This window comes from Ictalurus punctatus, chromosome 23 (assembly GCF_001660625.3).
Source record: "Ictalurus punctatus breed USDA103 chromosome 23, Coco_2.0, whole genome shotgun sequence".
NCBI lineage: Eukaryota > Metazoa > Chordata > Actinopteri > Siluriformes > Ictaluridae > Ictalurus > Ictalurus punctatus.
Window position 1 is genome coordinate 4846826 of NC_030438.2, and position 16165 is coordinate 4862990.

At 42.1% G+C, this 16165-nt stretch overlaps 2 protein-coding genes across 5 annotated transcripts in view; one reads left to right on the top strand and one right to left on the bottom strand.

Moving 5' to 3' along the window:
- On the top strand, window positions 1-12338 carry LOC108256432 (basic helix-loop-helix domain-containing protein USF3). The gene is made up of 7 exons (XM_017453300.3): window positions 1-143; window positions 3128-3211; window positions 3321-3388; window positions 4292-4323; window positions 4600-4682; window positions 4764-4860; window positions 5115-12338. Exons 3-7 carry the CDS (start codon window positions 3339-3341, stop codon window positions 11834-11836), a joined length of 6984 nt encoding a protein of 2327 aa, XP_017308789.2. The 5' UTR covers window positions 1-143; window positions 3128-3211; window positions 3321-3338; the 3' UTR covers window positions 11837-12338.
- A 763-nt stretch (window positions 12339-13101) lies between these two features.
- Window positions 13102-16165, bottom strand: part of boc (BOC cell adhesion associated, oncogene regulated) — a 28227-nt gene continuing 25163 nt past the window's right edge. For 3 of the 4 annotated variants that reach the window (XM_017453304.3, XM_017453301.3, XM_017453303.3), the window contains exons 13-19: window positions 16025-16124; window positions 15809-15931; window positions 15499-15681; window positions 15134-15339; window positions 14860-14948; window positions 14599-14714; window positions 13102-14510 (exon numbers count right to left, since the gene is read on the bottom strand). In XM_017453304.3, the coding sequence (XP_017308793.1) occupies window positions 14395-14510; window positions 14599-14714; window positions 14860-14948; window positions 15134-15339; window positions 15499-15681; window positions 15809-15931; window positions 16025-16124 (933 nt within the window). In that variant the 3' untranslated portion in view covers window positions 13102-14394. The remainder of the gene's footprint in view (window positions 14511-14598; window positions 14715-14859; window positions 14949-15133; window positions 15340-15498; window positions 15682-15808; window positions 15932-16024; window positions 16125-16165) is intronic. The other variant, XM_017453302.3, reaches the window with a different exon arrangement.

Genomic DNA, 16165 nt, shown 5'->3' on the forward strand with positions numbered 1-16165 from the left:
CTTCGATGTGATTGGTGGATGTTTTAATTCGCCCCCGCCCACCAAGTTTGTACCTGGCATTAGGAAAATGAAGTAAATCGAAAAGGATCAACAAAGTTTTTACCGGGACAGTTTTCTGCGGTGCAAAAATGCTGAAGTTATCGGTAGGTTTTATTATTTTATGATCGATATCGAGAAATGGAGATAATTAGGCAGGCGATCATTTTGGTTGTGAAGCAATAACCCGATAAGCTAGCTATGAAGCTAGTAGCTGTAGCATTAGCTCCGAGTCGGTAGCTAGTTGTTTTTAGCTCTAATGCTAGCTAGCGTTACGCGTGTGGCAGCTGTGATGACCCGAGTAGCTGATTATAAAAGTGAATAAAGGCGTTATAAGCCTTATTTTTCGCGTTGTAGCGGCTTCATAGTCGCGTAAATATGACTGGAGCCGACGGTCTTGTCCGTAAAGTCAGCAAGAGCACATTTGGCGTATTAGCTAGCAAGCTAGAATAGCTGTCAGTGTTAATTAATATTTAAGTAATGTTTAAGAATCAGTTGTTTGTCAACGATTTCCTTGCACTAATTTGTTCTACCCGACCTTATAGATAATTATAGCCTTCAGGTGTTACTAGCTATTTCAGAATAGGAGTAAATAATTGTACAGAGCACTTAATTAATCAATCAATCAATAAATAAATACATTTATTTATTTCATTCCATACTTAAATAAGTAACCTGGCATCTCTGGGGTTGAGGGTTGGAATCCCGCCTCTGCCCTGTGTGTGTGTGTGTGTGTGTGTGTGTGTGTGTGTGCGCGCGCGCGCGCGCGTAGTTTGCATGTTCTCCCTGTGCTTCTTGGGTTTCCTCCGGGTACTCTGGTTTCCTCCCCCACTCCAAAGACATGTATTGCATGCTGAGTGACATTTCTAAATTGTCTGTAGTGTGTGAATGTGTGTTCTTGTGCCTGGTGATGGGTTGGGACCTTGTCCAGAGTGTCTTGTACGCAGAGTTCCCTGGCATACGAAGGATTTTGTGAAGTCATGCCCTTAGTAAAAGTGTATGAATCTGTTGAGTAAAAACCCATTCCGGAAAAACGGATATCTGGTCCCGAATGCTTTCTGATGTTTGGATGCAGCTCCTGTCAGTCTTTTTATAGACACTCTACAGGCCAGCGTAGATCCTGAGGTCAGAGCGTCACAAACATGGGAATCATTCAAATGTTGAAACCCACCTAACCGTTTGGGGTGTAATCTTTAATCTAATTTATATTAAAAAAAAAAAAAAAAGACTAATCTTATCTTTTGCACCTTTTAAGATTACATATTTCTAAACATTACTTTTTTTCTAATTCTAATATATTAATAGTTAAGTTGTTAATGATTGTATATCAGTTAATTATGTATACATAAGCGTACTGTACGTTCACAGTCCATTAGGACATTCCCTATTAAACATTTTTTCTATTAGGAAAAAGACAGGCAATGTTTTTCTAATCTTCATCTGTCCTATTTGGGTGTGTCCGTGCCCAATACACACTAACCGGTCAAAAGTTTGGAGACACTTGACTTAAATGTTCCTCATGATCTTAAAAACCTTTTGATCTGAAGGTTTAATGGTTTGAAATCCGTGTTGTAGACAAAAATATAATTGTGCAGACATATTCATTTCTTTCATTAGCAAATAAACATTTTATTCACAAAAAAAACAACTTTAAACTGACGACTCGGAGCGAAATATTCTGAAAAGCAGCTGATAAGTGTGCATCGTAGGTGGGAACTCCTTTAATACTGTTTAAAAAGCATCTCAGGGAAATTCCTCAAGAAATCGGTCGAGAAAATGCCAAGAACACGTTTCTGGAAATTCTAGGCCAGAAGAGCGTCTACTTTGAAGATGCTAAATACTAAATTATTTTGATTTATTTTTATTTTATGTTTATCACAACATAAATCCCATAGGGAGTTTGCATGTTCTCCCCGTGCTGCAGGGGTTTCCTCCGGGTACTCCGGTTTCCTCCCCCAGTCCAAAGACATGCATGGTAGGCTGATTGGCGTGTCTAAAGTGTCCGTAGTGTATGAATGGGTGTGTGAATGTGTATGTGATTGTGCCCTTTGATGGATTGGCACCCTGTCCAAGGTGTATCCCGCCTTGTGCCCGATGCTCCCTGGGATAGGCTCCAGGTTCCCCGTGACCCTGAAAAGGAGTAAGCGGTAGAAGATGGATGGATGGATGGATAAATCCCATAGTTCCATCTGTGTTACTCCAGAGTTTTGATGACTTTATTATTATTATTATTATTATTATTATTATTATTATTATTATTATTATAAAATGGTGGAGGGGGATTAAAATAAAGAATGAGTGTGTGTAAACTTTTGACTGGTAGTGTAGTCTCAGATTCCTGTTCATGGCTTAAGATTTTAGTGATGGTGTTGTGTGTTCTGAGATGCTTTTCAGCTCACCATGGTTATATAGTGTTGTTATTTGAGTTACTGTCAGCTCCAACCACAGTCTGACCATTCTCCTCTGATCTCTCTCATCAACAAGGTGTTTGCGCTTGCAGAACTGCCGCTCACTGCATGGCTTCTTTTGATTTTTCACACCATTCTGTGTAAACTCTAGAGACTGTTGTGTGTGTGTGTGAAAATGCCAGGAGATCAGCCGTTTCTGAAATGCTCAAACCAGCCCGTGTGGTACCAACAACCATGCCACGCTTAAAGACACTGAGATTCTGATGTTTGATCTGAACTTCAGGCTGTTGACCTGTATCTACATATTCCTGTATATTACTGTAGAAATTCTGAAAGTTAAGAAATGAAGGGGGAAAAAAAGTTTATTTAGACATATGTTATCTTAAAAATGGACAAGAGATGCATGTTTTGTGGCTGTGACAGATTGCATGTGATTAAAGGTGTACGCTTTAGTATATAGTGAAAGCATGGTACAAAAGACCCTGAACAGCTGTGTACAAGCAAAGTGCTTCTAAGAAGGGATGTTTGACTTTGCATACATGGCCAGTCGTACCTGTGATGTATTGTAATGAGATGAGTATGGATTCACCGATCCATACTTGGTTCATTTTCCTTGTGATACTGTAATCAGACTCGTGTTTTGGACAGATAATCAGATTTTGCTCACTCTTTCTTACTCACAGACACATGCTTTCATGAAGAACAGAGCTCTGTGATTCCTGAGTTTAAGCTGGCATACATAATACTTCTTTGCCCACTGCTGGAAGGTAGGTTTGTTTATTTAAAGACCGCTTTATAGTTAGTACACTATTGTGCGTTGTTTAAAATGTGTTTCTGTAGGTATGTGTGCTTCTTTTTTTCTTTTTTCCTCTCAAGGCTGCAGTGTGTGCCACAATGCCAGAAATAATACAGAATCAGCCAGAAACTACCCAGAAACTCACACGGTAAGGATTTGTTCTGAATCCCCTACATAAGATATGAAACTATATAAATAAAACTATATAACTATATAAATAAAACTATATAACAGTTTGTTTTGGTTTTTTTTGCAATTATTGATATTTTGGCAAACAGATGTTTGCATTGCTAAAGTGTCATGGCCGACAGATGTACGCAGACAGGTGACATATTAAAGGAGAAAAAAAAACATGCTTCTGTTATGCTATCCAAGGTATTTTGCTGTCACATTTTGGCTCCACTTAGAGGGAATCGTGACTGCAAATCAATTCTGTACTTCTAACTGATCATACACTGATCCTGTATCCTGTGATAAAATGTTTCTGTCCGATTGGCGTGGTCTCGTCTGGAATACCTCCGCCCCCATCCACAGGGTGCAGGGGCTCTGTGAATGTTTTGATGAGTCTGAAAGTAATATTTGTTACGTATATTTGCCATAATCTTCAGTCACTTGGGGCGGCTGTGGATCAGGTGGTAGTGCGGGTCGTCCACTAATCGTAGGGTTGGCGGTTCAATTCCCGGCCCACGTGACTCCACATGCTGAAGTGTCCTTGGGCAAGACACTGAACCCCAAGTTGCTCCTGATGGCAAGTTAGTGCCTTGCATGGCAGCTCTACCGTGTGTGTGTGTGTGAATGAGAACCAGTGTAAAGCACTTTGTAGGACCGCTAAAGTTAAATACACTCTATATAATTGCAGACCATTTACTAGATCTGAACCCAAATGAACACCTACAGTAGATTTTGTTGTTAATTCCTTTAATTTGTCACTTGTCTGTAAAAGAATTATGCACATGTACTTATTTTCTTATTACCACTGCAGAACGTTCATGTATTGAGCATTACTGAATTCTAGTACGGTACTAATTGTATTTGTTTTGTTTGACGTCAGGAGGAAAAAAAACAAAGAGACACACAATGCAGGTAAGAGCACCGTAATTACATTTTTGCAGTTTATCTTAAGTGTATATATGATAATGTAATAGTTTATGGATGGCTAATTGGATAATGCTTGAGTCGGCACACAATATAGTGACTTCAAATACATACTGGATCATTTATTTGTAGGCACTTTAGTCATTGGAATTCTGAAAATATTATGAAATGGGACTGTCAATGTTCTTACAGTTCATGTCATCTTGATGTTTTTTCTTTGTTTCGCAACATTCAACATACAATAAACACCCATGTGTCATTTAGTCGAAAGACACCGCAAAGAGAAGATCAATTCCGGTATCAAACGAATTGGAGATCTCTTGCCTTGCTCCCAAGCCTTAAAACAGGTAATGCACCATGCAAAATGAATGGAATTATAGTACAATAAACTTGCACTCTAAACTCATTATTTATTTATGTATTTTTAGAGTAAGAATATGATTCTAGGGGAAGCCTATCGTTATATCTCCGAGCTAAAGCAACAGAATGATGAAATGCTGCTCAACGGAGGAGACAAAGTACAAGGTAAGAGGTTTCTTCTGCTCTGGTTGGTCGGTTGCGCCTTTTAGATTTCCAGGAATTTGGGCTCTGTAATAGCATAGCTTTTGTTCTGTTTTTGACGGATTATGAATTTGAAGGCCAACAGTGCCATAGCCATCTGTTACCGAAAGTCCAAGAGTCAGTAAGTCAGTGCTTAATTGGGATATAGAGTGCTCCTGATCTAAATTGTGAATAGATGCTCTACTCGACTATAATCTATGTTGACCATTTCTCTACAGCGGAAGAGATCAAACGCTTACGACAGCAGGTGGAGGACTTAAGAAAGGAAAGTGCTCATTACATTGAGCTCCTCAAAGTAAATGGGATCAACTTTCTGGATGACCCTACTATCCACTGGAAGGGCAAGCAACGCTGTGCTAAAGTAGCCAAAATAACACCAACTCACTTGATGTCAAAGGGAATAATTGTGTACTCTAATGAGAATTTGGCTTGTTCAGCAAGTAAAATGTCTGCTCCTTCAAATGCTGTTTCTCACCTGGATAAACAGCCAGTAAACGCTTTAGCCATCCAACCATCTTGCAACGTTCAAATGGGTCCAGGTCAAGCACTTGGTGTCCCAAACGGAACACAGATAACGGTCACCTCTTCTACATCTTCACACATTCCACTAGCGACTCTTATTCCTGCTGTGTCCAAGCCCTGTCTTGCAGTGGTGGAGCAGTATGCTGCTGTGGCACCTGTTGCTCCAAAATTGCCCCCTCCTGGGAATTATGTTACTCTTCAAGGCGTATGTCCCAAGCTTGCAGTCACTGCTCCTAGTCCTCAAGAAACTCAGCCAGCCAAGCCTACACCAACTCTTGCATCTTCTACCAGTTGCACAATGCCTGTCCAACTTCAGCCTGTATTTAGTCTATCCTCCTTGCCTCAAACCGTGGTCAGTAACACCCTTGTTTCTGATGCTTCTTCAATGCTGCCACAAGATACCGAAAGCATGTCTCTTGCTCAAACATTACCAGGCAACACTGCTCATCTTCGGACCAGTGCAGCTAACAGCACACAGACTACATGGACAACACTACAGCTTACTGGCAACACGGTGCAGCCTGTCTGTCGAGCTTTGGTCACAGAAGCCAGTAACTCTGGGCATAATATTCCACAACTTTCAGTATGTCCTGTTGTGGCAAATCCCCAAGTCCACCCCATTCCTGTCCAAGTGCAAACGCAAGTTCCTATGCAACTGCAAACCCCCAAACCAACACGCATCCCTGTTCGGTCTAACCCTCCCCAGTTGTTACCAGCTGTGCTTCCCTGTCCTCAAACACCTGTTGTTACTCAGGCATCACTTTTATCCCAGACCCCTGTGGTACTTCATCAACCACCTCTCGTAACACAGACAGGGTTACTAACTCAGTCACAAACTGTTGTTGCTCCATCCACAATTTTACCCAAACCTGTATCTCCATCAACTCAATCCCACACGTATCCAGCCATACAACCCAAGCCTCAAATCCATCATGCCATGCCACCTCAGCATGAACTACAACCCACTATGCCATCTCAGCCCAAAGCCCAGCCAGCTATAATACCGCAGCCCCAGTCTGCCATTGTGCCTCCGCTTCAGCAAACACTCATTCCCCAGAGTCAAGCCACCACATTGCCAGTACTCCAGACAATGCAGGTTGTGCAAATGAATTCAGATGGAACCCCGGTAATCGGGACATCCTTGCCTCAAAACAATCCTAATGTTGTTATTTTGCAGCAGGCCAGTACATGTCCAGCCCCACAAGTAATTAGAGAGGATGTGACCAATCAGGCGGCATGCCAGCACATTGTTATAATCCAGACCCCGACAATGCCGCCTACTCAACAGAACCATCAAACTAACGTTGTGCCATCTGCAGTTCCTACTTTGGCTAATCAAATAACCACCTCCAGCAACCCCTGTCCCAGTACTGCTCAAGCTAAACAGCTGGTTCATATCCTTCCACGTCCTTCAGCACACCAGTCGGCACCCCAGACGATCACTGTGAATGGACAGGTTTACGTCTTACAATCGGTGAAATCGGCAGACACGGGGAGCCCTCAGGTTAGTCAAAGTGCTACGCAAATCATCCAGCCCACCTGTGAGGAACCGAACACCAATGTTGCATTGAATTGTTTGGGTGCCCTCACTAGCCTTAGCCAAAGCATTTCACAATCCTCCAATCAAAGCATTTCACAGGTCTCCAATCAAAACAATGTACAACTGCAAATTACTCCACCTTTAGACACTACAGTGCAGTCTTCTCTGTCCAAGCTGGTTTCAGGAGTCAGTACATCCACTGAGACTGTTCTAACCCCTGTCGTACCCGTGTCAACATCAGTAAGTTGTCCAGTTAACATTCTGCCAAAGAAGACCAGTGTAGCTTCTGTAAACCAACCCAAACAGATGTCAGTTAAAAGGGCCAGGCCAGTCAAGAGAAAAGAACCTAATCAAAAGAGGAATATGTGCCGAATTGCTGCAAAGCCAGCAAACAGTATGTCATCTCAGGCAAACATTGAACAAGGACATTCATCCACTATAACAGATATTCACTTTATGAATTCTGCATGTGAGGACATGAGCCACAAAACCAGTACCATAAATACATCCACGGCCACCAGAGTTACATCAACGTGCAATAATTCTACAGCAATTTGTGTCAGTTCAAGTAGTAAATTAATTCACAGTACTGCCAATTTGGCAACAAATACAAGTGTCACTCCCCTAGTGGACAATGAAGTAGCTCAAAGTCACGGAAAAAGCGTTGCTGCAATTCCCCCATCTTACAGTAAAACAGTTAGCACCCTTAATTCTGTTACTCCCCTTGAGGATAGCTCGGTAGTCCATGCCAGCAGTGAACCCGTTTTAGCCAATAATAATGACCTTCAACAGAATGAATCAACAGTTAGTGTTCTCTCTTCTCAGTGTAGCACGTTGAACAGAGGTGTTACCTCTTCAACAAAATCAATCACGAATGATAACTCCTCCACTACACTGATTTCTCAAGATAAATCAACAGTCAACAATTGTATTACTAGTTGCATACGAACAGAATCAAGTCCTACTTTAGTTCAGAACAATACCACACTCACAAGTGTCCGTGCTTCAGAAAATAATTTGAAGGTTTCCTCTGTCGAAACTGCACTTCTCCAACCCCAGAGCATACCTTCAGGCACGAGTGCTGATCCAACAAAGAGTCTAGAAACAGGATCCCTCATGGAGAAGATTCCACAAGTTCAAACAGAGCCTGCAGTAGTCAAAGCTGCAGACACTTCTCAGATGCAGACACCTTTTGCTTTGCAGTCCACATCAAGTTGTTCAGATACACCATCACCAGTTCTACACCAGGAATCCAGGAATTTGAACACCTTCAACAAGGTTCTTAAACATTCAGAAGTTAACATGTCTGTGACAACTGCTAGTCAGATTCATTCTGTTGGTATCAAACTTGGTCAATCAAATTCAAGCAAAGAATTAAGCAGAGGTGAACATTCAAGTGCTACCGCAGAGAATATATCTGAGGCAGAGTCTTTCTTGCAAAAAGAAACTGTTCTTTCACAGGAGGTATCAACAATGGGAAATGAATCATATGATTCCTCGCTAGTGGCAAATAGACAGACTGATTCACCAACAGCAGGAGCTTCAAGTAACAGAGGCTTTTCAGTTGCATCGCTGCTTCCAACAGGTCAGAATATTACTGCGTCTCCTAATACGTTTGGATCTTTTAGTTTCACCTCTGAGCAGGCAGAAATATTAGCAATGGCTGCAAGAGCTATATTTGAGCAAGAAAGCCCAGGAAGGAAGAGTGATAGCTGCAGTGGTGATAACCCATCAAGTACAACTGCCACCAGATGGGATCTCTCAAAAACACAGCAAACTCCCATAATCAAAGAAAGAGTCAGTCAACAGTTAAAGCAAGCAAATCAAGGTGACATAACCATATCAAAGACTCCTTCACTAGTTGAGGTTTCTGGCATTAGTACACCTGGTGTCCGGCTTCCAGTGAACACAGCTTATTCTCAGTCACAAGCTAGCACTCTCACTAGTCTAAATGTTAACAATCTCATCAGGCCAAGCTCTGTCCAGTCTTACCCAGGGTCTCCAAACCTTGGTCAGCAAGTATCTGTTCCATCACCAGGGGGAGCAGCAATTCTAGTGTCTCAGACATCATCTCAGGTCACTCAAAGCTGCTCTGGCCCAGCACAAGTTAACGAATATACACCTTTGAAAAGTGCACTCATGAGAACTCACATAGGTGCTGGGATATCTGAACGTCATCAAAAGGATATGCCAAAGCGGTCTGCCCAAGAGGACCTTGTTCTTCCTATAAACAAGCGCTCAAAACCATGCCCATCTGGTAGTATTGCTCGGATAGATGTTAAGGGGACAGAACATGTCCAAGCAATGTCTGGACAAATGCCGCCAAATTCCTCATCATTAATGACTGGGAACCATTCTGATGGAGGAGGTGCCCTGTTTTCAGGAAATACTTTTATGACCACTGTACTTCGCCCATCTGAAGGACACTGCCCTCCTCAACTGGCACCACATGAACAAAGTCAACCTAGTGTGCTGCACCTACAACAGGGACACGTACAGCATGGCACACCACAATCTGGACAGATCTTGGGAGGAAGCCATTACCTCAAACATCAACATCACCAAGAGCAACAGAGACACCTCTACCAACTTCAGCATCACCTTATACAACCAGACACTCAGATCCACAGTATTCAACAGAGGACTCTGCTACAAGATCAGAATGTCCATAAAAAGAGAGTCGTGCGAGGTGGTCAGACAGGACCTCCTGTTAATTTGCAGAAGCAGCATCACTTGGAGAAAAATGGTGTACAGCATCAACCATCACAGCAGTCTCAGCAGCACCAACAGCAAGCTCAGCAGCACCCACAGCAGCAGCAACAACAGTCCCAGCAGCACCAACATCAACAACAACCACAACACCAACAACAAAAACCACAGCAGCTTCAACAACAACAACAGCAGCAGCAACAACAACAACAACAGCAGCAACAACAAATGCAGCAACAAGGTTCACACTCGAGGCATCAACATCTTCAGCAACAACTTCAGCAACAACACTTCAGTAGACCGGAAAAGAATTGTGAGGGCCAACAGGCAGGCCCCAGGGCTCATCAGAACAACCACTTGAGTCAGCAAGACCGCCAGCCAGGACAGGATCATGGAGCCATGCAAAGGTTGATGGGCTCTCGCACTTTAGAGCAGCAACTAACTTCACAGGCTAGTAATCCTGTGTCTCGCTCTTCAGACCTTGCTTGTACTACATCACGACAAGAGCGTCATCGGCTGTCTAGTTATTCTGCTGAGGCTCTTATTGGGAAGACTTCAAGTGCTGGTGACCAACGTATGGGACTTCATACACTGCACACCGCTCGGGGCAATTCACAGGATCAGTCTGAGTTACAAGGTTATGTTGACTCCTCACATGGGAAAGGAAATATTAGTCATAATCCTCAAGGCAGACTAGCCCAAGAACACTCTGGGGCTCCAGACATTCAGCGTATATCGGAGCGTTTACCTTTCAAGACTCTTGGTAATGGGCCTCAAGTAAACAACTTTGAAGTGCAAGTGTCTCGCAGTGGAGATATGACCAGTAAATCTGTGGCTCCAGCTCAGAGGGGTCCTCAGCCACAAACCGGATTTAGAATGGGGGCTGGTTCTTCTGGTGATGGACGTAGTCGTGGTACATATGGGACACATCCTTCAGCACAGGGGCTACAAACTGGAGCTGGGCTGCCACGTGAGCAGGACTCATGCCATCAAAGCTTTATGCAAAGTTTATTGGCTCCACATCTTCCCGAACAAACTGGGCACCAGAGGGCTGCACAAGGCTGTCCCCCAGTGAGTATAGAGTACAACTGTGTGACTGGAGTTTCTCCTGGGGAACTTCAGGCTAAAGTCTCAAGCCCTAACTTGCACCCTACACAGACAGCTCCTCCCATGCATCTTGGGGACAACAATAAAGGGCACATTTCTCAGGTTAGTGGAAATATACACGGATCTGTAAGATCAGTTCTGCCCCATCCTCCGTCAACACCGCACAGTAGCTCGGATACGGGCCGTGCTCAAGGCTCTTCCAGGTCACTTTCAGCTGTCAGTCAGAGAGCCCATCATATTGGACCAGATCCGCAAAGTTCAAAAATCCGCCCAGGAGATCGGCCAAGGTCTGGCAACTTGAGACCTGTAAACACATTTGAGCCTGAAAGTCCATTGCCACTTCCATCAGGTGGGGGAGTACTGCTTGGACGGCCACAGACAGGTGGTGAATCTCGGCGCAGAAGTATTGTGCGTTTTATGCCGGAAGGTTCACAGGTTGGCAGCGACAGCAATTTGGTTTCAGATCAGCATCTCACCCAGAACTTTGGCTTTCCCTTTATGGGTGAGGGAGGTATGAACCCTCCACCTCCGATTAATGCAAACTCATCTTTCATTCCCCCAGTCACACAGTCCAGTGCCTCACGTACCCCTGCTCTCCTTCCTGTAGAGCCTCAGAACACTCTCCCTTCTTTCTACCCCTCATATTCACCTGCTGCTCATCCAAGCATTCCAAATGAGATTCCTATACAGTATTTTTCTAACCAGATATTTCCAAGTTCAAGTGCTGATAAGAGTAGCACTACTCCGTTAAACAACCGCTTTGGATCTATTCTTTCTCCACCCCGGCCTGTGGGCTTTGCACAGCCGAGCTATCCGCTGCTGACCGATATAACACCGATGCCCATAGCAAACTCCTCGGGCATTACTCCTCATTTATCCAACTTTAACCTGACTTCTCTGTTCCCTGAAATAGCCTCAGCGATGCCCCCTGATGGTTCCTCAATGCCAATGTCCCCTTTACTGCTTGCAAATACTTCCTCCTCAGACTCTAACAAACAATCTAATCGTCCAGCTCACAACATCAGCCACATTCTTGGGCACGACGGGACCTCTGCTGTTTAAAATTGCAGTAGCAAAGATATTAAATATTGGGCTGGTGCTATACGATCTAAATGTAAATCGTAGTGCCTGTTGGATGAAATTACCTTAACTTTGGAAAATACGCTTTAACCGCGGCTTGACACGTTAAAATGTTTGCCTACATTTCTGTTAAAAGCCTATGCATAGAGTAGCTCCTGTATTTATTAGTAACACGAATAACAACTGAGGTTAATACAATTCATACATGACTAAAGCAGTTACTACCCAACATGATGCCAGAGTAAATACACCTTTTTGTTTTTGTGAATGGTCATAAGCCTTCACTGATTTATGGTATATGGATTTAAAGGACTTGGGAGTCCTTTAAGTTTTCCCCATCTCTTAAAGAGACTAAAGAGTGAAATTTTTTCTTATTGATTAACATAATGCAAGTTCAAATATTTTTACTTATTTATGAAAAAAAATGTTTTGTAGATATTTGTAAATATACAAAGGTGATTATTAAAATGGTTTTGTTTTGTAAGTTGTGCTGTGTTGTGTTTGATTGGTTTGGGTGCACCTTTCTACAAATGCGAATATTTTTGTGCAAAGCTAATGCAATTGTATTGTTTGCACCAGTAAATAATAATAACATAGAGACAGTAAGTATGTATGTGTAGTTTATTTATTTTGGCACGTTTGTTTGCATGTTAAAATATTTGATTTAGGAAACGAAATAACTTTAGTACATTTTCTTAGCAATTCGAATGCAGTAGTTAATTGTAATATACCTGCCGTGGATATAAGCATACTAAAAACTTGCCATGGGTAATTTGTGGACGCTTTTCTTACTGGTGCTATATTTTTCATTTGCATAACTTTTATCCTTTTACAGAATTTAGAAGTGGAAACGCATTTCATAATTTTAACAAATTGAGCTGTAGTACTTTTACCGACTTATAGAGGAATAAGAAAATTATTTGGATATTGAAAGCTTTCGGATTTAAAACCTAAGACAAATACAATGTCTTCATGAACACAATAGTACTTAATTGCAGAAAGTTTAGTATTTGTCATTCTTAAAGAATTTGTCTAAATCACAGTTAGCCCTCTTTATCGCAATAAATGATTTAATACGACCTGGCCTTCAGAGGACGCTCTGCGTAGTTCTAATCTTGCTGGAATATTCGAAATCTCTTTAATGACGACGTTGGAGAGGATAACTGTCTTTTAACACATGAAAAATTTGTGCAATGCCAAAAGGACATTGTCAACTGTTGAGAAATGAAATGAAATGACGCGTTCGCTGTAATTTCTTCAGCTTTATTTACATGCAGTAATGCTGTAGGTCATGTAACAGCCAGGTACACTTCGAAAATGAGTTTTCCTTCATTTCTTTTCAGGCTTCAGCACTTTTTGTGCGAAGGTAATACTGATACAGTAGCATTGTCTCTTTGTACAGTCTAGTAGAAACTCGAAACGATTTTCAGTTTTCAGAATTTAGGGAGATTTGAAAGAGCTAAATAGAAGATTCGACCATGCTTTTCACTGAAATATACATAAACATTTCAAAGACCTTTGTGATTTACGTATAACAATAAAAAGATTTTATTTGCAACATTAATATACACTTGCATAATAATATTTGACTGGAAATGGAATTAATGTACAATACCAAATATTTAAGTACTGCATAGCCTTTTAATTAAAAGCAGAAGGGTGGTCCGTGACTTTTGTATAGTACTGTATATACACCTCGGCTACTACGGTCAACTGTTACTCAGCTTATTGTTTATAAAAATGGTCAAATGTGATTAGTCAATTAGAGTAAACTGGACAGACAGACAGCAAACCGAGATCGGAACTAAAAGCTTACGTGTAGCTCCGTAAATCTGAAAATCTGAAAATCAGTATTTGAAGGTAGTTGTGTTCGTTCCAGGTTTCCCCATTCACTTCTTAAAAACACGTAGTCGATATTACGGAAGGCAGAGTGTTTATACGTTGCATACATTTGTTAATACTTTGTTAATGATGAAATACATATTTCTTTAGTGATACATCTACAAAACATTTGAACACCGGACCAAGAAGCTGAGCACCACCAGTAACGCGGAGTTTCTCAAGTCCCATGTAGTGAGAATTTTTTGGCAGAAACAGATCTTTTTTGTGAATAACATATGAGTGACATATACGCTGATAAATACTGTTTTAAATAGTCTTTCATAAACAAGTCTTATGCTCAAGATCTTCATGTTAAAGCATTCTTTACAGCGTAATGATGAGGGTTTCTTTTTTTTTTCTTCTTTTTTTTTTAACTATAAGGCATGAATGATAGTGTTAACATTTCCAATAGCAAAACAGGTAATACAGCTTCAACAGCTGGAACGTCCTTTATCCTGGTGGTGACAAAGCAAACACAGTAATACACTTTTCTCTCATATAAACAATCCATATATACACAACATAAAACTATTTACATGAGCATAAATATATAAATATAGTATCTTTGATACAAAAATAAATACTGTCTCTCTTCTGTTTTTGTGTTGGGTTTTTTTTTTTGTTTTGTTTTCTTTCATGTCCTCCACACCCTCTTTTTTTCATCCATCATGTAGTACTCGCTCCTCTAGCTGGATTTCACGCTGGATCTTGACAACTTCCTGTTGTGACGTCGTCATGCCGACAGCCTCTGATGCTGGTAACAGTGACAAGTCTGCTGGAGAAAATATGAAGGGCCGTTAATGATAAATCGATAATCGCAGTCCGTTCGTCCTGCTGTAATGTGAGGATGTTAATTCACGAACCTAAACACTGGGTAGCGTGGTTCTCCTGGACGTGTTCAAGATGATCGGGGCTCAGGAGCTCCACGGTAGAGTCGTCTGGCTCGCAGCAGCCATCCTCTTCCACGTGACCGGGAACGCTGTAGACAGCCAAAACACGTCTAAATCGTCTAGTAACTCATCCTCCAGTTGCAATTGAGAAAAAAAAAAAAACTTTTCTGGTAGAATCACGGTTCTAAGCCTGGTTCAGAACCCTTAAAACTTGTTTGCACTAATGATTCTTACCCCACGGTGTAGTGATAAGCATGGGCATGTCCATTGGAGAGTCTTTGAGGCAAAAATGTGCCATTTTCCATTTCACAATCTGCATCCTCCTGTAATAGAGACAGAATTTCACATGTCTGGCAAACAGTACGGTATTTATTCAATTATGGAAATATCTCGTCTGATGTTTTTTTAATCAACACTAGTCTCAGCGGATGTTTCATTTTGTTTCTAATCCAGCCTGCTTTAAGGTGACTAATGTTTCACTCTGCTGGACATGCTGAATGCGGAATACCTGGCACAGTCCAGGAAGGCGGAGCGTGTGATGTTTCCCGTTGGCGGTGTACTCTCCTTTGGATGCATACACAGTGTGGCTGGGGGTCAGGTGAGAGTCTACAGGGCAGTGCCCTACTAAAGCCATGCCTTGCATCGGCACCATGGTGTACTGGCAGGACGACAGCGGTGCAGAAACAGCTGGAAAGCACATGTCTGCCGTTTGCTCTGAAATACGAACGTGTCGAGAATTAACCGCAGCGCTCGGCTATATCTGAAAATCCTATAAGCTTCAAATGAGATATAAAGGAAACAAAATAACCTGCTCGGAGATGTTAATAGTTAACGTTAAGCTTTAAAGAATAATCGAGCAGGTATCACACTCACTCTGTTTAGCCCAGGCTCTCCACAGACAAAATGGAACAAAGGCTACGATGATGAAAACGAGGGCCCCCAGCACCACCACTCCCACTATGAGGTACGGTAAATCACTGGGGCGTGGCACAGGGCCTCCCGAGTCTGGTAGGTGGGACGAAGTCTCTGGTGTCGTGTGCTTCTGATTGGGTCGGGCTGAAAGTCCAAATTTTTAAAAAAACTTTAGAAACCAAGCTATGATAATGGTACTGTAGCATTGTATACCAAGCCCGTGTGTGTGTGTGTGTAATGAGTAACGAGAGCACGAGCATTAGGAACTCACCTTTCGTTTCTAAGATGACCACATTTCCAAACTCGCTCACACCTCCCTCGTTAAAACACTGCATCTTAATGTCGTACGCTGTTTCCGGCTGCAGGCCGGTAATGGCGTGCCAGTATCGGTCTCCTGAAAAAAACGGCACAGGGTTTAAGCTATTTACCCCAAAAACACGCCATGCTTCCGGCTAATCCGAGTGTCTAATCTATTCAGATGACTCACCCTCCACGACATCTCTCTTATAGTCACTGTCATTATCACTGTCAGTGGGTCGGTAATAGATGTAGAAGCCATAGATGGGAGTGTTATTCAAGGGTGTGTACTGAGGAGAGAAAAAAGGGCGTTTCTTTAGTAGCTGATGGG